We start from the raw sequence: 23,472 nt of genomic DNA, 5'->3' as shown, positions 1-23,472 counted from the left end.
TGTGTGTTCATGAGTGATATTGTGGCTGACAGAGTGTTCTGATAACAGATGGTAGGATGGGTCATTTGTTATTTATAATGAGTGTGTGTGTCTGTTATGCTGTAGACCTGTCAGTTGTGTAATCTAATAAGGGGTGTGTGTGCACTTGTTGGTTTGTCTGTGTGTGTTTGTTTGTTCCTGTGTGTTTGTGTGTTACATTGCCAGACATTTCCCAGTGTTAGAAACAGTGCCAGGTGACACTGTGACTCAACCTTTTGTTTTCTTCACTGTCATTCAGTGTTTCTTTTCTCCGATATATATAAATGTTCTGCAATGTGTGAATTTATACTGACATGTCTTGACAGCATTTGAATGGAGTGCCATTAATTAAAGTACAGATATCCAGGATGCCTATTGAATTGTGTGGTGTCTCGTCAATTGTTTTAGTTGTGTTTGTTTTATGTCTGTCATTTCATGTTTAGTCAGGTATGTAATTCCAAGTCTAGTCAGGTTTCTATGTAGAGTCAGGTTTTCTTGTTACTTCACGTCTATTTTATGTATGTCATCTCTAGTCAAGTCCCCATGTTTCATGTCATGTCTCGTTTTCCCATTTCCTGTTTTATTTTGTACTTACCTCTTGTCTTTCTCTTCAGGTCAATCAATCAATCAATCAATCAATGTTTATTTATATAGCCCAATATCACAAATGTTACATTTGTCTCAGTGGACTTTACAGTTTGTACAAAATATCAGTATGACAATACGACACCCTCTGTCCTTAGACCCTCACATCGTACAAGGAAAAACTTCCGGAGAAAACCCACAGTTTAAAGGGAAAAATGGGAGAAACCTCAGGGAGAGCAACAGAGGAGGGATCCCTCTCCCAGGACGGACAGACGTGCAATAGATGCCGGGTGTAAATTGAAAAGATAATACATTTGCAACATAGGTAGTCCAAATGTTTGGAAATGCATGTGTGTATAATAGGAAGATGAATCCACAAGGATATCGATCCAGGACCTATGATCCAGGACCACAGCCACGACTCAAGATCCAGGGCTCGCGATCCAGGACACAGGACCGCAGGATCATCCATGACTCCAGATCCCAGCGTATATAGACACCAAAAAGAAAGACATTTGGGGAAGCTGGGTTAATCGGAACATGAGAGTACACAGGTACAGACAGAGACAAGGAAGAAGTAAGATAGTCCTGTTACTTCCTCATTTTGGGTGTTTTTCCGCCATCGTCAGCGTCTGCCCCGCCCCTGATTGTTTCCACCTGTTCCCAATTCCCTCATGTTTAAATAGTCCTTTTCTCCCTTTGTCTTGTGCCAGTTTGTCTTGTTTCAGTGTGCTTCTATGTCCACAGACCCAGCTTTAAACCAGAGAGGAGAGTTACCAGAGAGGAGAGTTTTGTTTGTTTGAAATCAAGAGTGATTTTTTGTTAAAACTTTGTTTTATTTTTCTCATTAAAATGAGTCGTCGCATTTCAGTCCAGTATTTTTGTACCCCATTCTAACAAATTGTTATGACTTTATCTATCTATCAATCTAGCTCTCTCATCTGTACAGCTCCACCCTTTCACCATCATAAAGTCCAATTAGCTCCATCTCTGTGGGCTTCTATCCTAATATTTGCCTCAATTACACTCCCATTGAAAAATGTTGTTTCAAAATTGATAGATTCATGACTTACTTGGATAATTTATGACTAGCCCTGTTTCACCAGGGGACTCAACCAATGAGGCTCCCCAAACCGTTTAACCAAAATCCAATTTGCATATAAATAGATTTGCACTGTTTGCAATAGTGTTTCTTTTTTGTACACACACACACACACACACACACACACACACACACACACACACACACACACACACACACACACACACACACACACACGACAGTCTCTCTAGAATGACTGTCTTACATATAATAGTCTGCACATGTTATTTTTATGGTGTTTGTATGTAAAGTCTTCCCAAGTTTGTGTAGTAAGTTAGCCGTGGGGCCAGACCACCACCTGCAGCTTAATTTCCACTCTTAATGCACCAAACTGTTTTTCATTCTTTAGAATTCAGTTTGGTTCCACCAATATTTCCTTTTTGAATACAAATTGCTTTCTAGGAGTTTTGTTTTACTTTCAGCAAAGTGGGATTGTGTGTGTGTGTGTGCACACGTCTTGCACATCTTCCGGCGCAGACTGAAAAGTCATCTCTTTCGACTCCACTTCGAGCGATAGAATTACTACAAAGAATTGCTAAAAAGCACTTATATACTAATAAAGGACTGGCTTATCTAAAGCCAGTTGAGTAGCACTTGAAATGTTTTGGCTCTATGAAACCTGATGTACTTATATGATTCTGTTTTCTTCAAGTTTGTATCTTGTTGGTCGAATGCACTTATTGTAAGTCGCTTTGGATAAAAGCGTCAGCTAAATGCAATGTAATGTAAATGCAATGTAATGTGTGTGTGGGGGGGGGGGGTGTTTTTGTCTTTGCCTGTTAGTATCCACATGAGTATAAATGTGTTAATGTTGATCTCTGAGGACCTGTCCAGGTGTTTTTTCTCATTATATTATTCAATACACAGGCACTTTTCCAAAAACAAGTTTCTAATTCCTGCAGAGCTTTTGGTTGATTTATCAAGCTGTCTGTCCAGTACACCATGTCTAAGCAGGGTGGTTCAGTATTTGGGTAGACTGGGCTTTGAAAGTTCCAGTTATATTCAGCTGCAGCCAAGGGAAAAAAAACCTACAGTAGCATTCCCTGGCAACTCAGTCCATAAACACTGCTTTAAATGATGTCCGATACATATGACAAGGACAAAACACCATGGCAGAAGAAAACATTAATACCTTAAGAATCATAATAATAATAATAATCATTATGCCATGGCTGATTCAAATATACCAGCAAGTCCACATTATCTGCTATAGTTAATTTGCTGTAGACCTCTCTGCATTGCCAAGGGCAGAATGTGCACAAAATATAGCCTTTTCAGCTTCAACCAAAATTATTATACCTTTTTTTAACCTCCAAATGTAAAATGATAATGGAAAGTTATGTTAGAAATGTTGTATTAGAGAATAAAAAAAATACAACTTGTTTTTAAAACTTTACTTTTGTACATATTTGGTTTCTTTGCATACACTGAAGTCTCTCACATTATGTCTTCCTTTAAACTACTGTACCTCGGTGTCTGAAATACTATTGCCTCTGTTGAAGTATATGGATATGAAGTGATGTATTTGATGTATTATGTGTGTATTTGTTCACCAGGCCCTGGATACTACAACCCCAGAGTGAAATGGCTCTGATCGCCTCCAAAGAACATTGATTCAAAGTCTCCATGGACACCAACCCTGGACCCAGCGCTTATCAGGTGCTGTTAAACCTTTGCTCTTGTGAAACACTCTTACATCTTAACACACTGCAAGTCTAAATGACTCGAGCAAGCCATTTTTTAATAGCACACTGGCATTAGTGTAGTTATGGATGTGTGTGCCCTTGGATTTTAATATACCTTTATACGACTAAAAGTGAGAGTATGATGAGACGTGTGTATGTGCGCAAATACCCTGTTTGTGTGTCTGGTGTATGCATGAGAGGCCACAAATATATCACAATCTTGTGTTTTGATCCACTGAGAATCTATCAAATTTATTTCTCTGACCTTGAGCTGTGCGGAAGAAATCCAAAGGAAAATCCAAACTTCAATACGTTTTGGTGGCTTCAACCAATCTCTACTGTTGCAACACGAGGCAGTTTCCTGCTAAAGGAAGCTTATATTTTGTAATTGTTCTTAATTAAACCACCTTGTTAAATTAAATCTAACTTATATTAGGTGTTCTATTCTTTAAAGCAGCCACCTAAGACTACTGACAGAGACAAATGCACTTTCTGGTTGAAGCATAATTTTAGTAGTAATGAAACCTAACCAGAACCTAATCTCTCTCTTCCTCATTTCAGTTTGTTACAGCTGCTAGCGTGTGTGTGTGTGTGTGTGTGTGTGTGTGTGTGTGTGTGTGTGTGTGTGTGTGTGTGTGTGTGTGTGTGTGTGTGTGTGTGTGGTGTGTGTGTGTGTGTGTGTGTGTGTGTGTGTGTGTGGGGGGGGGTGTGGGTGTATGTATGTGTGAAATGATTGAAAGAGCTAATGTTGCTTCCAGTCCCAGCTGACTTTGAGTGGTGAACATCAAAGACAAAACCAGTGAGTTTGATTTAAACCTCGCTACAGAGTTCACCATCATGTTCATGTCCATGGGTGTAATGTTATCACAGGGCTCTTTTTACTCTACTCTGTATGCCTGTCTTCCAATCTGTCTGCTGTCTCTGTGTGGATTTATCTCCTCAACGATTCTCTCTCTTCCCTTCTGCAGCTCACTGTCTCTGCCTCTCTTCTCCCTGCCTCCTCCTGTTTTTACTTTTATACCCTGTCCTCTCATTCTCCCTGATTTATTTTGGTTGTATATCAGTAACGTCGGGTTACGTATTGCAGTGGCGAACCGTCAGGGCCTTCAAGGTATTCAGAGAATACCCTGGAACACTCAGATAAAACAAACAAAAAATCGATGTAATTATATAAATAAAATGTAATAAAATGTATATAAAATTAATAAATGAGAATCGTATCTGTGTTGTGGATCTGTAATATTACAGTGTTACGTTGATTTGTTTCTCCTTCTCGGACCATGCACTACGCATTTCAGTGGTTTTGTGTTAGAAAAGAAAGCAACCAATCAGATCTTGTTCTGGGTCTCTGGGTAGAATATCCTACATCCTTGATCGAATGCCCTGGCCGTTGCACTGAATGAGAGCGTACGTTGCCCCAGCAAGCACAGACGTTGAGAAAGAGCCAGACATATCCAAGAGATAACACTTTATGAAGGGGCCTGGCGTTGACCAAGACGCCCCCGTGCATATATCCTCCACACTCGCACCGTTGAATAAGGCTGTTGATGCAGCCACAGCTCGTGTGGAGTGCGCACGGACCCCCGTGGGACAGGCTCTCCCTGCCTGCTCGTAGGCGTGTGCAATGCCTCCGCAAAGCCAGCCTGCCAGGCGTTTCATGGACAGAGCTTTTCCAGTCACCCCGCCCCCGAAGCACACAAACAACTGTTCAGTGCGTCTCAGGGTAGCTGTGCGCTCTACATAACATGCTAACGCGCGCACCGGGCAGAGGAGGTGTAATTTAGCTTCCATGGCCCCACCATGGGGTGAAAGACTAAATCCCCCCAACTGAATAACCCTCGACCTGAACGCGCTCCTTAGGTTCTTGGGCACAAAGGAGGGGTTCGGTCTGAGTGTCGCGCCGCTCCAGTCACCCCGAATCAGTAAACAGCTCGGGTGCACCGACAGAGCGGTTAACTCGGACACTCTTTTGGTTCTGTGACCAAAAGCCTCGAGCACCAGCGGCAGGTCCCACTGTGGGGTGGAGGCGCGCACTACTGGGCACAGCCTCCTGACCCCCTGTAAAAACCACAACATCAGTGGATGAGAAAAGGCTGACCTGCCGTTGAATCCCTCATGACAGGACGAGATGGCTGCTGCATACACTTTTATAGTAGAATGAGCTAGTCCTCTGTCCACCAATAACTGTAAGAAGGACAAAATAGAGCCTCACACACAAGATAGGGGCTCTATTTTCCGCTCCTCACACCATCGCTGGAATCCCAGCCACTTTGGCCTGTAACAGGCTGTGGTGGATCCCGCTCTAGCTGCCTGGATAGACTGAATAACGCTATCAGACAATCCACCCTGTCTCAGTCCCTCTCAGGAGCCAAGCCTGGAGAGGACGGCCCAGAGTGGGTAACGCCCCGATTGCACCTGCCTCTTGAGACATCGCCCCCCAGAACTGGGGAATCGCCCAGGGCTAGCCCAGCTTCATCTGCGTCATTTCTGAGTACCACGGAGCCCCGACACGATCTGGTGCTACCAGGATGACTGCCAAACGTTCTCGCCTCACTCTCTCCAGGAGAGGGAGAATGAGACGCAATGGTGGAAAGGTGTAGAGCAGCTTCCTTGGCCATGACTCGTGTGCAAACGCGTCCACCCCCAAAGGCGGGTCGTCGCTCAGGGCCATGGAAAACCACAGGGCACAGTGGCCGTTGCGCCGGCTGGCAAACAGATCCACTTCCGCTCTCCCGAACTGGGCCCAGATCTGCTTCACCACCTCTGGGTGAAGCACCCACTCGCCTGGCAGGGGGCCGCCCCTCAACATGAGGTCGGCTCCCCTGTCCTCCAGTCCCGGGATATGGAGGGCTCTCAGAGATAACACCACCTCTGATGCCCACAACCACAGCCTCTCCGCTGTGGCCAACAAGGCGGCGGAGCGGACTCCGCCCTGCCTGTTGATATAAGCATCTGTGGTGCTGTTTTCGCTCCTGACCAATACATGTCTCCCTTGAATTAGGGGCATGAAATGCTGGAGGACTAACACTACCGCCCGTAGCTCTAGGAGGTTGCTGTGTCGTGTTTCCGTTAGAGACCAGCGCCCACCTATAGCCCTCTTCAGGCAGGTCCCTCCCCATCCTGTTCCCGTGAACACTGTGATGTAGGAGGTTACCCGTCCCAGTGGAGACCCCCTCCGGAGGCGCCCGGGAGACCCCCAGAACCGGGGGTTGCCCTCCACTGGGGGGGGGATGGTCACCAGCCGCTGTTTGTGCCTCTTGGGATCCAAACGCAGGCTGGAGAACCACCTCTGCAGGCGGCGCATATGCAGTAACCCCTGCGGGACCACAATGTGAGCTGCCGTCATGTGACTCAAAGTCTGCATGACAGTTAAAGCTGTCACTGTTGCCCCCTGTCGCAGCCTGTGAACCGCCCGGAGAAGGGACGCACTTCTGCTCCCTGACAGGGTGGCGCGTAGCGCGCCTGCATCGAACACCACTCCCAACTACAACGCCTGTTGGTGAGGTATGGGGGTGCTCTTTTTTCAATTGATCGCAAAGCCTAATCGGTTAGGTGTGTGATCAATTGTGCTGTGCAAAGCATTGACTGTTCCCTGGACCCGGCCATGACTATGAGGTCGTCTGGGTAAAAGAAAAACTCTCATGCCGTGGGCGCGCAGCGGTTAAAGCGCAGTGGCCACACATTTACTGAACGTGCGTGGGGATAGGGAGTAGCCGAACGGTACTCTGTTGTACTCGTAGGCTATCCCCTGGAAGGCAAAACGCAGACACTTTCTGTGCTCCGGAGCAATTTCCACATGAAAGTATGCGTCTTTCAGGTCGATGGTGGTCAACCAATCGCCCGGTTTGCACAAGCCCCATTAACTGTTTTTATAGTTAACATGCAGCATTTTCTGCAGGCAATGTAGCGATTCGGGCTGCTGAGATCTGGAATAGATCTGAATTCCCCTGTCTTCCTGAGAACCATGAAAGTACATGGAATAAAGACCATTTTCTCTGTGCTGAGGGTGCACAACAGACACAGCCTGTTTCTGCACCAGAGCCTGAATCTCTGCTGAGAGGAAACCAATCTCCTCCTGGGAAGACAGATTTCCTCTCGCATGCCCATAAAAGGAGGATGCTGCAAAACTGGAGTGAATAGCCCGTTTCAGCGTCCTGTCCATCCACTTTGTTAGTACACAGCTGAGTTTCAATTCCCCATAACATTGTGTTAATGGAAAGCCCTTAGCTGTGGGGCCACAGCTACTGTGGTACTCTCTGGTGACCCGTTCCGCCGCAAAACTCCCCGTGAAGGGAAGATTTGCCCATGGAGGGTCGACACAGAAAGGGCCGATTATTTACTGAGGTCCCTGAACGCACCGCCGCACGCTCAACCATAATGCTGTTTTTACCACTACGGTAAACAGCATTTAATCGGAGTCTTTATAGGCGTAGTGTGTTCTACTGAGGTCCCTGAACGCACCGCCACGCGCTCTTGTGTGAGAGCGGGCTCCGCCATAATGCAGCAGTGACGTGCGGTGAGGTTCATGGCTGGTGAGGCACTGACTCTTTCAGCGTCAGATTTACAAATATTATATTTTGACCTTAATCGAAATGTTCGGTTATTTTCAAAAGCTTTTTTAGTCTGATGCTTTGATTCATTTTAAACAGACTGTTCAACAAAAGGATACCCAAAATCTAAATATTGGATTGTTCTTTCTTAGTAAGATCCCATGTTCATTACAATTGTGGTCTTACCTTGACTTGAAGATGAAGTCCATGCTATCATTCTGGACAACAATCTCCATTACATTTTTGTAAAAGTCCTCCTTATCTTCCTCTAGTTTCAAAAGTCTAGCTTGTTGTTTCCCTCTGCGTAGAATAACAGTAGCAACAAGAACCTGTGGGCTCACTTGCGCCCCCTTCAGTGCGGCAGAGGTTATGGCTGCCTCCCCTGGTGCTTTTTTCATTGCCGTTGTCCGATGAGACCAGCGGGCCTAAATATAATATATATGTGAAATAAGTTATTTAGAGACTATGGATAGCGAGGATAAATGTAATAAAGGGATCTACAAACATTACATTGGTGACCTACAGTGAGATGGTGCAGGCATGCGCTTAGGGCCAGCTTTCCAGCCAGTTTCTGTGGGGTGACGCATTCTGAGGTGAGGCAGAGCTCATCTGTGCCTCACCTCACCACACAGTAACTGGCTTGAGCGCGCTCACAAAATAAGTGCTCGCGCTACATTAGTGCCCGCGCTCCAGCCAGTTACTGTGGGCTTACGTGAGGCAGAGCTCGTCCCTGCCTCACTCCTCATCGCTCCCATGTAGGAGTTGTAGCGGAGCTCGGCCAATATGCTGATTTTGACTATAAAAAGCGATTGGAATCATACATAAATCACACTTACAACACAGATCAGTGGAGACATGTTATTATTATTATTACTATTTAGTTTTTCTTTAGTTGTTTTTCCGTTACATTGGAGTATGACAGGTGAGGCTCTGCCTCCCCTGACTGCACGTCGCTGTAATGCAGCCTTTACCACTATGGAACACTGCATTAATTGGAGTCTTTGCTCTAGGCGTAGTGTGTTCTCTGACAGCAATACGCCGGCCATAATGTCCCTGCACCCGCATAGCGCTCTCCTTTAGATAGCACTCCCTGCGGTTCATCCCTCTCATCTGCGCATGCCCACTAGCCACCTCCTTTACAGGAGCTACAGCTGGGGCAGCAAATGGGGAATTTGTAGTTAACATTGTGTGTAAGTGTAGCATTTGTGGAAAAGACACTCAGATTTGGATACTGTTAGAAATTAAAATCAATGTTTTGATGGCATAATGTACCTTAAATGTACCTTTAGTTTAAATGCTGTTTTATACTGAAAAACCAGAAGTTCTTGTGCACAACCAGTTAGACTTTTATTCTGAAAATCCTTCACCTCCGGTTAGCATTTAGCATGAGGCTAATATACCATTTCCTATAGAGGTGAATTTAGCAGCGATATGATGTTGCACACCGAAACCTACTGATTTCAACACTACAGCTATAGACGTCGAGATATTATTATTGTTGGATATTAAATGAAGGTACAGTTTATTTGAGTACGTTATCGTTTACAGATGTGGGTAGCATGTCACAACATTCGGAACGACCGGAAATCAAATTGCTGTGAAGGATTTCCTGTATTTTTTGGAGTATTGATTACAGCGTTTAGAATGTGTTAAATGAAAAGTCATGAAAGAGTTAAGGAGGAGAAAAGGCGTGTTTAGATATATATTGAATGTACAATGTCTGTATCCTGTGATATGCGTAACAACGGACATTAAATACGCGGAGAGCCGGCCCCCAGGGAGGAGCCAGGAGAGGCTATATAAACAACGAAACCTGAGGGGTTCGGCCTCTTTTTTCCCTCTGCTAGCGAGAGCCAGAGACAGCTGCTTTTCTGTCGGAAAATATCCTGTTTGTGACTTTACCACGCTTTTTATTCATTAAAGTACCAATTTGAAAACATCTCAGAGACTCCATTTAGTCTCCTTTTTAAGCTTCTCTTTCCTGGACACGAGAATAACCATCACAGTTAACAATACAGATCAACCTCATTCTTGTTTGAAAACGTAGTGATCTGTGCATTATACAGGGAGGAGGCGAGATTCATCCTCTCGTCCCGGGCGGAGAGATGTTCTCCCTCCGCCAGGCCAGTCAGATCCGTGAAGACGGGCAGCCCGTCCCCGTGAGTGCCGGTGTTGTGTCACATTATGCCTCCCCGTCATGAAATGCCCCCCTTGTCACGGGAACGCGCATTTCTAAATGACACGTTTACACCTCTAAATGACACGTTTACACCTCTAAATGACACGTTTACACCTCTAAATGACACGTTTACACCTTAAAACGATGTTTAAAACGAAAAGTAAACGTTCAGGGTTTGTATTAATGGTAATTTTCAGACTGAGTTGTTTAGTGGTAGCTCATAGTCTTGATTCTTCTGGTTTAACTTTTCGCTCCGTATTTGAGGTGTCGAAATTCATTTGTCACTTCCGTTTCAGTTTTGTTTTTTTTAATCATTATTGTTACGTCCTGTCTGTATAAACGTGCTTTAAAATGTATTGTTTAATTTGACATAGTTGTCATCAAATAATCAATATATGTTTACAAATGTTACATAGTCTTTATCAGCATATTATTATATATACGCTCTGCGTACAAAATAAAAGTGTCACATTCAAGAAACCTGCTCCATTTATTGGTACCAGTCCTAGAATACACTGAAAAATACTTGAGGGTGGGATGAATAGAAACCTCTTTTGTTGGGGGGGGGGGGGGCATTTTATGACAGGCCTGGCCATCACAATATGCCCCCCCTTGCTATTTTACAAAATAAAAGTGTCACATTCATGAAACTTGCTCCATTTATTGGTACCAGTCCTAGAACCATACCCTGAAAAATGCTTGACGGTGGGATTCATAGAAACATCTTTTGGGGTGGGGGCAATTTATGACAGGCCAAACAATAGTTGCATTGGTTGAAATGACAGTGGACAGTTAATGATGGTGCCTTCGGGGCATTACGTGCATCCAGGGCACAAGTACGGTTGATCCACTGGAGGCCTTTGTACACATTGGTGGTGGTACCACTGCTGACAAATGTCACAGCAAATCTGAGAAAACAATAAATACTTGTTATGTAAGGTATGCATTATGGGATTTTTTTATGATAATAGAATATCTCTAATGTATTTCCCACTAACATTCTAACCATTCCTTCAATTATCGAAATCTTTCAAAAACATAAATGTTGTGTTATGAGAAAGAAATACATTTTCAACAAAAATGTATGGAAAAACAAGCAAAACATTAATCCTTTATCAGTTAATGCTGAAGATGCCAAATATAGTAGCAATTACCAATGCAAATGTTATGTTGATAAAGTCCGGAAACATATTTCTGCTAATTTTCTTTATTTGTAATGTGCAATAGGAAATTACCCAATGTTCTTCATCCTGCTCCTCCATCCCGCAGTAAAAGCAAAGCCTGCTTAGATCATCTGTTGAGACAAAAAGTAATCAATATCTTCAGATAAACCACATTGCAGAATTGAAAGGGTGTGTTAGAGTGTGACGTGTGTAGCCTATATGAAATTGCAGTTCAAGATGCCTGCCTGCGATGCTTCATATCATCTGTTTGGAGTTGAGATACACAATATACTGTATGTAGTGACTATTTACCCTAATCTATACTTAAGCCACTGTGTTGCTTTTAAAACCCTGATAATGTCCCTGGTCAATATTAACCCAACAGTACCAATGGTCCAAGCAGTGATACAATACAACAATTTGCATGGCACATTATTAATATACTAGGTTATTCATGCATACTTATGAGATACAATTAATAAAAGTAACTACATGAAGTCATTGACAATGTTGAGAAAAGGTAACACACCAGATTCTCTGAGGAGATAAGTAGCAATGTCCAGCCTCAGCTCGTGCACTGCCTTCTGTGAGGTTTCAAACTCAATTGCCTCCCCCAGTAAAATCTTCTCTGCAAACTGAAGAGAACTATGATTAGTATATGGACTGCATGGTCTATGATTTTACCCTCAAATGGAATACAGACAAATGACCCAACAGATTTAAAGAATGACATGTTGTATATGTGTAGTTTGACACAATTCAATACATCTTTGATCAAGATGTATAAAAGCAAGTCAAGATATTCAGTCTAATTGCTACTGAATTTGAGTTTGAGAGTAATGTTGGGTAAATGCATTTCACACTCACTTTTAAGGCCAGGACACCACAGGATGTGCTGTCTTGTTGGCGATTATGGGGGAGGGTGCTGCATGTCCACCTTGACACCTTGCAGCCTTTCATCCTCATAAAGGCTCTACCGTATGTAGATAGTACATGTGTCAAGATGCAGCACATCATTGTCAAAAAACTCATACAACACCGGAACTAGTACACTGTATCAAATGTACCTTGTAGACTGGGCACACCCTCATTTTGACTTTCCCTTCTCCAAGTGGATCCAAGAAGAGGGATTTTACTGGGGGAGGCAATTGAGTTTGAAACCTCACAGAAGGCAGTGCACGAGCTGAGGCTGGACATTGCTACTTATCTCCTCAGAGAATCTGGTGTGTTACCTTTTCTCAACATTGTCAATGACTTCATGTAGTTACTTTTATTAATTGTATCTCATAAGTATGCATGAATAACCTAGTATATTAATAATGTGCCATGCAAATTGTTGTATTGTATCACTGCTTGGACCATTGGTACTGTTGGGTTAATATTGACCAGGGACATTATCAGGGTTTTAAAAGCAACACAGTGGCTTAAGTATAGATTAGGGTAAATAGTCACTACATACAGTATATTGTGTATCTCAACTCCAAACAGATGATATGAAGCATCGCAGGCAGGCATCTTGAACTGCAATTTCATATAGGCTACACACGTCACACTCTAACACACCCTTTCAATTCTGCAATGTGGTTTATCTGAAGATATTGATTACTTTTTGTCTCAACAGATGATCTAAGCAGGCTTTGCTTTTACTGCGGGATGGAGGAGCAGGATGAAGAACATTGGGTAATTTCCTATTGCACATTACAAATAAAGAAAATTAGCAGAAATATGTTTCCAGACTTTATCAACATAACATTTGTATTGGTAATTGCTACTATATTTGGCATCTTCAGCATTAACTGATAAAGGATTAATGTTTTGCTTGTTTTTCCATACATTTTTGTTGAAAATGTATTTCTTTCTCATAACACAACATTTATGTTTTTGAAAGATTTTGATTATTGAAGGAATGGTTAGAATGTTAGTGGGAAATACATTAGAGATATTCTATTATCATAAAAAAATCCCATAATGCATACCTTACATAACAAGTATTTATTGTTTTCTCAGATTTGCTGTGACATTTGTCAGCAGTGGTACCACCACCAATGTGTACAAAGGCCTCCAGTGGATCAACCGTACTTGTACCCTGGATGCACGTAATGCCCCGAAGGCACCATCATTAACTGTCCACTGTCATTTCAACCAATGCAACTATTGTTTGGCCTGTCATAAATTGCCCCCACCCCAAAAGATGTTTCTATGAATCCCACCGTCAAGCATTTTTCAGGGTATGGTTCTAGGACTGGTACCAATAAATGGAGCAAGTTTCATGAATGTGACACTTTTATTTTGTAAGATAGCAAGGGGAGGGCATATTGTGAGGGCCAGGCCTGTCATAAAATGCCCCCCCCCCCCCCCCCCAAAAAAAAAGAGGTTTCTATTAATCCCACCCTCAAGCATTTTTCAGGGTATGGTTCTAGGACTGGTACCAATAAATGGAGCAGGTTTCATGAATGTGACACTTTTATTTTGTACGCAGAGCGTACATATAATAATATGCTGATAAAGACTATGTAACATTTGTAAACATATATTTTGATTATTTGATGACAACTATGTCAAATTAAACAATACATTTTAAAGCACATTTATACAGATAGGAGGTAACAATAATGATAAAAAAAAAAGATTAAAAAAAACAAAAACTGAAAAGGAAGTGACGAATGAATTTCGACACCTCAAATACGGAGCGAAAAGTTAAACCAGAAGAATCAAGACTATGAGCTACCACTAAACAACTCAGTCTGAAAATTACCATTAATACAAACCCTGAACGTTTACTTTTCGTTTTAAACATCGTTTTAAGGTGTAAACGTGTCATTTAGAGGTGTAAACGTGTCATTTAGAAATGCGCGTTCCCGTGACAAGGGGGGCATTTCATGACGGGGAGGCATAATGTGACACAACACCGGCACGCCGGTTCCACGGGGTGGGCTGAAGCAAGCCCCCAGGAAGTGCGCCGGAGTCTGATGAGAATATTCGTGCTGGTCAAACGGCGGTACTACACTTCCTTTAGGTTGCTGGGCCCGGAAACACTTTTTCCCATTGACTTACATGGGGAAAGAGTGGTCTGTAACTCGTTGGATAATTTTTTTTAAACTAAATAAACTACCCAGTATGAACGTTTGTATAGCCCTTATTAAAAACATTCGTTCCTCAAGTTGTAAAAATGTGCTAATAACGTTATTCTGAGAGTTATTTCCCTCTGCATTATGAACGCGCATCTAACCCACGGGACCGCGCCGCCCAGCACGTTCATGTTACGTGTTCAGTACTACATGAGTTTCTCTTTACCCATGGATGCACAATAACAACGGACCATATCGCCTTACTGCCAGCCCACGGAGCTGTAATAATGGATATATTGCACGTGTTTGCTGTAATTCATCATTTGTAAAATATTATACTGGGCTGTATGATGTAAATCTTGTACCGTAAATGTTGTATTAAATAAAGTTAATATTACAGACGTTGATTAACGTTCCTGTAGCTTCTTATTGCACTTGCAATTGTTTTAGTTACTTGTGGGCTACTTAACATGAATAATCACAGTTACTATCCTTTTACTCCATCACATTTCAAAAATAAATAGGCTATTGTTATTTTAACTCCACCACAGTAATCCATCATCAGCTTTACTTTTTAGATAAAGTTTTAACTCACAATTGATCATAACAGGCTTCAACATATACATTTTTATATATTACCAAGTGGTTTCATGTACAACCCACACAAGTATCATGCTAAATGAAGCTCTGTTGCTTGGATATCACTAGATCCTGATGTCAGCGTAATATAAAAGTACATAACGATTGATGTGTAACTTAGCATAATTTACTAGCTAGCCGCTAGCTGCTAACTGCCGCCTCGTTAATATAAATCCAGTACCATGCTGTCATGAACGCGCGGTGCTGTTACGTGTACGCAAATTCACGTGCTTAATGTGAACGAGCCTTTTGGGCGCCGTGGTTAAAGTTGCGCATGCTCTATGAGTGCACATACAGGTACTTCTCAGGCATGCCGGGTAATCTGTGACGTTTCGCTCTCTCAAAAGTTGGGCCATTTTGTCATCATGCGCCATTGAGCAACTCTCATAGGAATGAATGAGGCCCCGCCTCCCACGCTGTATCCAGTTCTTATTATACATCCATGGGCTGAAGAGGTGGAGTCTCACCGCCGCGCTCCCTCGTCTGCAGAAAAGCCTGTGGAGGAGCGCACGCTGCGGTGACTCTTCTCTCTACTGAGGTCTTTGAACGCACCGCGGCCCGCTCTCAGGGGAGGAGGGCCCCGCGCGCCGTCACAATGCCGTCTCTTCGAAACGGACATTATGGGAAAAAGTGGAATTGTGGAGAGAGATTACTCTTACTCTGGGATAAATGCACTCGTTCTCACTGAATGCATTTTTACCACACACACACATCACTCTAGAACTAGAGTTTACAAACGTAAAACACCGTTCCCCTGCGGAGGTCCCTGAACGCACCGCGGCCACTCTCACGAGGGCCGCGCGCCCACGTATTAACGCTGTATTTCCCATTCAACGGTGAAATGCATTAATCGGAGCTATTATACCAGGCAAGGTGTGTTTTCTGACAACAGCACGCCGGCAATAGCGTCTCTTGAACCCGCACAGTGCTTTGACAGCACACGGTTTATTCCGCTCACGTGCACACGCCCACCTGCTGGCTCCCTATAGCCTACTGGGGTTTACAGCAGGGGCGGGGAGTGTAGGACAGTGTTTCTTCCTCTGGGGATGGGCAAGAATCAGCCAAACTGCGATTACTCCTTATCCCGTAAGCAAGGAGATCGATCCATAGAGCCCTTCCGTAAAGACGGGGGCTCCCAGGAGATCAACACAGTCCTCTTTGGAAAACTGCCATGCGACGTGATATCCCAGGGACATCACAAGGCAGGCAGCGGCGGCGGCCTGTGATGAAGTAGGGTCGACCCTATATCATGTGAAGCCACCGAGCACCGGTCCCCGGGGGAACCGGGCCTGGGGCAAGGCTCGTGGACCAAGCTACTTATTCGGCCTTGCGGCCCAATAATCGCTCTGACCTGGTGAGGCGGGGGCATCTCTAGCAATGAGCGAGTAGCCCACACACCCGCCGCCATGATCATCATCCAGGGAGAGTACAGCCCTGGGCGGTGGATTTCCATGGACGCCGGACTCGGAAGGAATGGCGAACGTGAAATGGCACCGCCTCGGCCATATCCTGGTTCCCCAAACACTCGAAGCAGAGGTGGTAGGGGTCGGCGCCCGCTATCTTTCTTTCTCTTTCTTCCTTTCTCTCAAAAAATACGTCTCGGACTCAGTGCTAGGCTATCACCTCCGCTCGCTGAAGAGTAAAGGATGGTGGTCAGGAGGCGAGGCCTACTTTTATACGGAAGTGCGATGCGCACGTATTCAGGTAGGCCCGCTTATGGATGTATAATAAGAACTGGATACAGCGTGGGAGGCGGGGCCTCATTCATTCCTATGAGATCTGCTCATTAGCGCATGATGATAAAATGGCCCAACTTTTGAGAGAGTGAAACGTCACAGATTACCCGGCATGCCTGAGAAGTACCGGTATGTGCACTCATAGAGCATGCGCAACTTTAACCAAAATGCTCGTTCACATCAAGCACGTCAATTTGCGTACACGTAACAGCACCGTGCGTTCATGACAGCATGGTAATGGATTTGATATTAACGAGGCGGCAGTTAGCAGCTAGCGGCTAGCTAGTAATTATGCTAATGTACACATCAATCGTTATGTACTTATATTATGCTGTAACAGGATCTAGTGATATCCAACAGAGCTTAATTTAGCATGAAATAATTATTGCACTGTATATATATATATATCTTATGACATCATAAAGTGGCCAAAATCTGATCAGCTCATTTTCAGACAGGTTTTTATATAAATGGATCAGGACAAAAAGTGAGTGAATCTTTTTTCCTGAAACTTTCAGAATCTCTTTACACAGTGGACACATGTTTATTTATAAAATACATGAAAACGTGGATTTTGCACAATAGGTGACCTTCAAACAAAAATAAAATCTGTGTATGATCATCAGTGCAAACATGTGTTCAAAGGTCTTTCTAGGTTTCAAAAATCTTAATTTTAAACAGCAAGTCCCAGTGTGTGTGTGTGTGTGTGTGTGTGGTAGTAGTGCATAACACTTTCTGAGTAATAACTAAGGATCAGTTATCTAGCAAATGCAGCGCATACTTTTTCAACGTACATTTTTAAAACCTCTATCTTCGTATGCTTGCGGTTGTTCTTTCATCACCCTATTCTGTGTTTTTCCTCTCTTTATCTGCTCTACTGTACATGTCCCTCTCTGCTCCATTTCTCTCTGTTATTAGGAGAGTGTTTGAATTAAGTGTTTGAATGAAGTAACTTTAGTAAAAGCAACGAGTAGAGTTAATGTTGAGAAATAATTGACTTAAAGGTAAAATGGGTACATTTATGAAATGATGCCTATGCAAACTTTTTGTCTGCCACTTCTGAAACCTATGTTCTGTAAAAGCTGAGTAAATGTTATCTTGCAGAGTAGATCAGTGGAATGCACATCTTAACACTTAATGCCATGACATGTGCATACACTCAGCCATATGATTGTTCATCTATACAAAACCATGGGCTATACAAGTGTGAAGTGGTGCAGAGAGGGAGAGAGGTGAAGAGAGTGTTGACGACAAGCAGGCAGAGAGAGTGGGATGATAGCCATTGAGAGAAAGAGAGAGGCAGGGAAGGGTGAGAAGGAAAGGAGAGACAGAGGTGAGACAGTGATGAAAAGGTGGTTGAAGAGAGACAGACTGACGACAGCAAATTGAGCAGCTGAAGAGGATAGTTAAATTCATAAACTGAAATGTGTTCTGAGGATCTGAAATCTGAAGCAGATGGCTTGCGTAATGGTAGAGTTCCTGTTTCAGCATCGCTCGCAAATGCGTCTATCCATACATGCTCATGTTATGTAACAAAGCTACTTGAGCGGTCTGTTCATAGTGTTTCCATTAAATTAGTAAGGCACCAATTTCTGTAAAGTATGCTCGATTACCTCTCAAACACACGCCACTGCTCTCATTGGTTGAGCTTAATTTAACAGACTGTGGATGGAACACAAGGATATTAAAACACATGGGAGCAGACTTCTAACAAATATTAATTTAACTCTATGATCTTTGCATATATTTAAATATAAACCTGGCACATACAGAACCGAAAGAAAGAAGCTCATGTTCCGTGAGAACAGAAGGCGTTCTTCTTATCAAAGCTGACATTTTAGCAAACCTTCCTCAGGGTGTGCGTTTTATGTCTGTGCAAGTGCTTCCTCCAGAGTTTTTATATCTCAACTTTTAATACTTCTAAGTGGGAAACACTGCCACCTCATACCATCTCATCATTTTTTCTGAAGAGGGCAGAGTGGTAATATCCCTATAATTTAAAACCCAAAAAATCTTTCCCCATGCTGCATTTCAATTCTACACACCCACTTCTCACCAACTTTCTGGAAACTCTTATCTTACTACATGATATTAGGCAACATCTGCAAGATGTTTCAGACACACGACTACCACAATCATTTGCATACTCTTCTTTCTGCAGGCATTCAGCACATCCTTTTGATCAGGTAGTATTTTAGCCGTCAGTACTCTGCTTGCTCTTTTGCTATCGTGCCTTTTTGCCACATGAAAGTACTGGAAACTCCAGAAACTACAGCAGGATGAATTGTTCAACTGCTTAAAATTACCAATATAACATGTTTCGGGAAAACAACCTCATAACATCTTTTGGGGACACAAAGTCTGAATTAACTATCTTTTAACCATGACCACAGTCTTTTGTAAAGGCTAACCCATAGTACTTGGCTTGGAAACCTGAGGACTCCCGGTTCAAGTCCACGGAAGGATTATGTATAGGGTATGCAGTGCACTAACACATGAAGAGGGTACCAGTTTGGCTCATTGGCATTACCAAGGTGCCCTTGAGTAAGGCACCGGACTCCAACACTGCTCAACAGGCTGTAAAGTAGCCTCTCACTGCTCCTTTGACAAGGATATGGTCTACGTTTCACTGTGTAAAATAAATAAATAAAAAGATGATATCATTCAAATCTTCCTTCTCCTTACCAACTAGTTGTAGTTGCCTTTGTCGAATAAAAGTGAACCCATAGGCAGACAAAACTCAAATAGTTATTGTACCGCCACTGTCAAACTACCCATTTTGCTATTAAATTGTGAGCACCCTCTGTTTCTAGCTAAGGTTTTGTAGGATGTTAAAGGCGTTCTTTGTGTGTGGCAAATGTGCAAATATCTGCATTCTACAAAAGAGAATTAGCATTTTCTGTTTAGCTCGCATGTGAATATGCATGTATGAGAGGAAGCTTGTGTTGTTGTGGTATGTGCTGTATGTGTGTTGTGGGAAATACTTTGCATCCAGCACTCTTTCTTCTGTGCACACTTTGAACACGGCTGCATACATACAAAGTAACATCATCACCAACTCCCTGCACACATCCCCTTCTACTTCTCTCCTCTGTGACCTAGTAAAACATCCCATAATCTCCCTCATTATTGCTATGCCGGTGGTGTCGTCACTTCCAAGGGCTCTTCCCCATCTCCCGACCTCTTGGGCAACCCTGAGGGTGACCTGGAGTTGAACCATCAACCCTTTTCCCATTAGGATCAATACTGAGATCTGAGCGGCCCCGCCAAGGCGCCTAAATCCCACTGAGCCAGCTCTGGCATACTGATGCGTGTGTGTACGCTGGGTGGTGAGGGGAGAGAGAAAGAGAGAGAGAGAGAGAGAGAGAGAGAGAGAGAGAGAGAGAGAGAGAGAGAGAATAGAGAACCGCCTATCCTTTTGAAACAAAGAAGAGGTAGATTCCTCTGGCAGAACCTGGGTGGGAGGGATGGGAGATGAAGTGGGTGTGCATATAACACATGTATGTCTGCATCAACCTTGTGGGGGGGTGGCGGGTGAGAGAGGGAGGTGACATTTGTTTAGTGAGGTGATTCTAAGGTCAGACTTTGAAGCTTTTGTAGGATTTTCTTTTTTAGTTTTGGTACTTTTCTCATGTTTCCCTTGGCAAGACCAAGGACAGACTGATAATTGGTGCTGCTCTCTTTCAGTTATATGTGACAGTTTGTGAATTCAAAATGTTCAGTAAACAGTAAAGTTAGGGTTGTAGTGCAGACAAATATAGTAATTTTACTTAAAAAAGAGTCCAAGGACATTTACAGCTAACACTTTAAAGCAGGGGTCCCCAAACTTTTTCCTGTGAGGGCCACATAACTTTTCCCTTCTCTGATGGGGGCCGGGTCAGTTTGTAACAGAAAAAGTGTGACGATCGCATGGGTGTCTAAACGTAAACATTTATTGTTTTCTAGAAAGCCACACATAACCAAATATTAATAACCCTTTCCGGGATCTTCACAGAAAAAAAGTCAGGAAATAAATAATAACACTATTGTAACGTTCCCAAGATGAGTCGGAGACAGGCTTGTAGTTATTAGGCTTTAATAACTAGTATTTTTAATAACTAGTATTTGAAGACAGATGATAACAGGTCAAGTACACTTCGTGGATTCTACCGCACACTCCACTCATCTAACTTCTACACATACCCATATATATAGCACCGTCTACGTCACAACTCCCCGCCCTCCCCCGTCCGCTCCACCAACCACAGGCCCGCACCTCAGCCACCATCACGGTGCAGCTCTATGATTGGCAGAGAGACGGGGGATGCCTAAGTGACACCCTGAGTAGCCTATCAGGATCGCTACACTACCCCCCCACTACAAAGTTCCTCGCCCACGAGGAACAAATAAAACTCAGCACAAACACTACCCCCATCCTCTCCAGTACTCTGCAGGGACCAACCCACTGACTGTCCAGTTTTGGGCACCGGCCTTTCTTCCGTTGTGGGCTGTAGACCCAGACCAGCTCCCCGGCCCGGAAATGCTGCCCTCTTGTCCTGGTGTCATAGTTCCGCTTCTGTCCACCTCGTCCAGTCTCAGCTCCATCTCCTTCCGTTCGCCTCCGAGTCTGAACCTCACAGAGTCCAGGGTCTGCTCCACCTCTGCCTTTATCGAGGCCTCTCTGTGTTGGGCGTTCTGCTCCATGATACTCCTCTCCGCTATAGCTACGCTTGCCTGCTTCTGGGACTCATCCAGCTGAGGTTTACAGGTATCCAACTCTGCTTCTGTCCTTTTCAGGTCTTCTAGAGTTTTCAAAATCTCCAGTTGGGATTGTCCTAGCTTATTCTGGAGCTCATTGTAACCTTGCTGCAGCGCCTTAGCGTCTCTACCCATCTCGCTGATCCTCTCCTGGTACTTGATGCAGTCCCTCTGCAGCTGCTTCTCCCTCAGCAGTAGTGCTGGGGGGAAACGATTATTTTGAAAACGATTAATCGGGTGATTATTTGATCGATTAGTCGACTAATCTAACGATTATTTTTCTGTTGTTCAATTCATAAAAAACTTAATGTAAAAAAAACGTAATGTAAACAAATATTTTTTCACGATACTGTGTTTTAGGGGATCTTAATATTTAAGAACCTATTAATGTGTTATACCAGATTAACGGAAATAATCTCAGCTAACTGACGATACAAACCATGTTTACCAAAACAAAACACAAGTCTCATAAGAAGCATCTAAATGACCCCTGAGCGAAAAACATTGGCACATAACTCAAGATAAAAGTACCCTTATTACTTATCGTAGCTGCACATACAAGATATCCGATTAAAGCTGAGACTCCACAGATTATGTAGGTATATAGTATCATCACTGAGTGATCCGGACTCGCGACAGGGGAAGCAAATACAGTCATCACAACACGTACCTTCACAGAGCTTCTAGGGAGATCGTCTCACCGCCGTAGCTGTCAATCTGATCAAAAGACGTGTTCAATGGCATTAAAATGAGAAAAAACGCGGCTGAATCGGTTAATCCATAGGTTTTTAACGTCTATGTATAAAAAAATGATTGAATTTATAATCCATAATTCCATTTTTATGTAAAAATGGGAGAGCAAATGCCAGCTGCTAATGGTAGCCACCACAGCTAGCTGCTGCTTCCGGTCTAGGCCATGCAGCAGTCTCAGTGAGATATAAATATATTTGCGTTTTGGACTAACTTTAAAATATTCCCATGCTTTTGAAGACCTAGGGCGAGATGTTTTCGTTTGGGGGCTTCGTGCGCAATCCTGTGAGGAGGAGGTGGTAGCCGTTTCAGTCTCCATTGTGTTTGAAGTGCGATTGCGAACTGCTTGTTGCTTTGGGTGACCCACGTGTGTGTAGCGACGCGTCGACGCGGAAATATGTCGTCGACGATATTTTGAAGTCGACGCGTCGATACAGCACTACTCAGCAGCTCCTCCTGCTTACCAGACTCTGCTTCTGCTCTCTCTCTCTGTGCTTGCCTCATGTCCTCCTCCAGCCTGGCGGCCCGGTCGCTCTCGCTCTGCGCCTCAGCCTCCAACTCGGCCCGCTCCCTCGCCAACCGCTCCACCTCCCGCTGCAGCTCGGCCAAGTGCTCCCGGTTGTCCGCCACCTCCTGCTGGTAGTCTGCGATGCTGCCATTGAGCTGGGACAGCTGGTTCGTCAGACGCTCCTCCAGGTTGTCCTTCTCGGCTTCCAGGCTCCTGAGCAGCTCTTTGAACTGTGCCTCCCTCTTGGCACCCTCCTCCACCAGGCTCCTTTCTCTCTCTTTGCCCTCTTGGAGGCACTTCTCCAGAGAGGCCACAAGGCTCTCCTTCTCTTTACTCTCCTGGAGATCTCGCTCAAGAGAGGCCAGCTCCGCTTTGAGTCTAGCCTCCTGTTGCTGCCGCAGTTCCCTCTCTGCATTAACAGCTGCTTCCATCTCCCTCATTTTCTCTTCTAATAAAACTTGAACACTTTCAGTCATTTCGGTAACCCATACAGGCTTCTCCTCCTCTCTGCAGCTCCTCACAGCCGGTGGTACCGGCCCTCCGTTGCTCCTCGCCGCTACACTCCACACAATCTCTCTCTCTACAGCCATCTCCAAGGCCGCCTGCAAGGACTGTGGATGCTGCAGCTGTACCCCAACCCTCAAGTCCGCAGGGAGGAGAGCCCTGATGAATTGATCACGTGCCAGCTCACTCTGCACTCCGGGTGGCATGTGTGCATATGCCCGCCGCGTCAGGCTCTCCACGTCGTTAGC

The 23,472-nt window shown here is 44.0% G+C and overlaps 1 protein-coding gene and 1 long non-coding RNA gene across 3 annotated transcripts; one reads left to right on the top strand and one right to left on the bottom strand.

Moving 5' to 3' along the window:
• Nucleotides 1-10,938: 10,938 nt before the first annotated feature.
• LOC117543860 (translation initiation factor IF-2-like) lies at nt 10,939-23,190 on the bottom strand. 2 transcript variants are annotated; one of them, XM_034212446.1, is made up of 5 exons: nt 22,677-23,190; nt 12,150-12,255; nt 11,812-11,917; nt 11,355-11,413; nt 10,939-11,027 (listed from the first exon to the last, which is right to left on the bottom strand). In XM_034212446.1, exons 1-2 carry the CDS (start codon nt 23,158-23,160, stop codon nt 12,245-12,247), a joined length of 495 nt encoding a protein of 164 aa, XP_034068337.1. In that variant the 5' UTR covers nt 23,161-23,190; the 3' UTR covers nt 10,939-11,027; nt 11,355-11,413; nt 11,812-11,917; nt 12,150-12,244. The 2 variants fall into 2 exon arrangements, 1 of the variants encoding a protein (XP_034068337.1); XR_004568609.1 differs by lacking the exon at nt 22,677-23,190 and having other exon boundaries at nt 11,812-11,881; nt 12,150-12,239.
• Nucleotides 12,489-13,359, top strand: LOC117543861. The gene is made up of 3 exons (XR_004568610.1): nt 12,489-12,505; nt 12,904-12,962; nt 13,290-13,359. It is a non-coding gene; the product is annotated as an uncharacterized LOC117543861 (long non-coding RNA).
• Nucleotides 23,191-23,472: the final 282 nt, after the last annotated feature.

This window comes from Gymnodraco acuticeps, unplaced genomic scaffold (genome assembly GCF_902827175.1).
Source record: "Gymnodraco acuticeps unplaced genomic scaffold, fGymAcu1.1, whole genome shotgun sequence".
In the NCBI taxonomy this organism is placed as follows: Eukaryota; Metazoa; Chordata; class Actinopteri; order Perciformes; family Bathydraconidae; genus Gymnodraco; species Gymnodraco acuticeps.
This window is presented reverse-complemented; position numbering and strand designations above follow the sequence as displayed.

What these genes read in the sequence shown, in the direction of transcription:
- LOC117543860 (XM_034212446.1), bottom strand. Translation starts at nt 23,160, where the DNA reads ATGAGGGAGATGGAAGCAGCTGTTAATGCAGAGAGGGAACTGCGGCAG.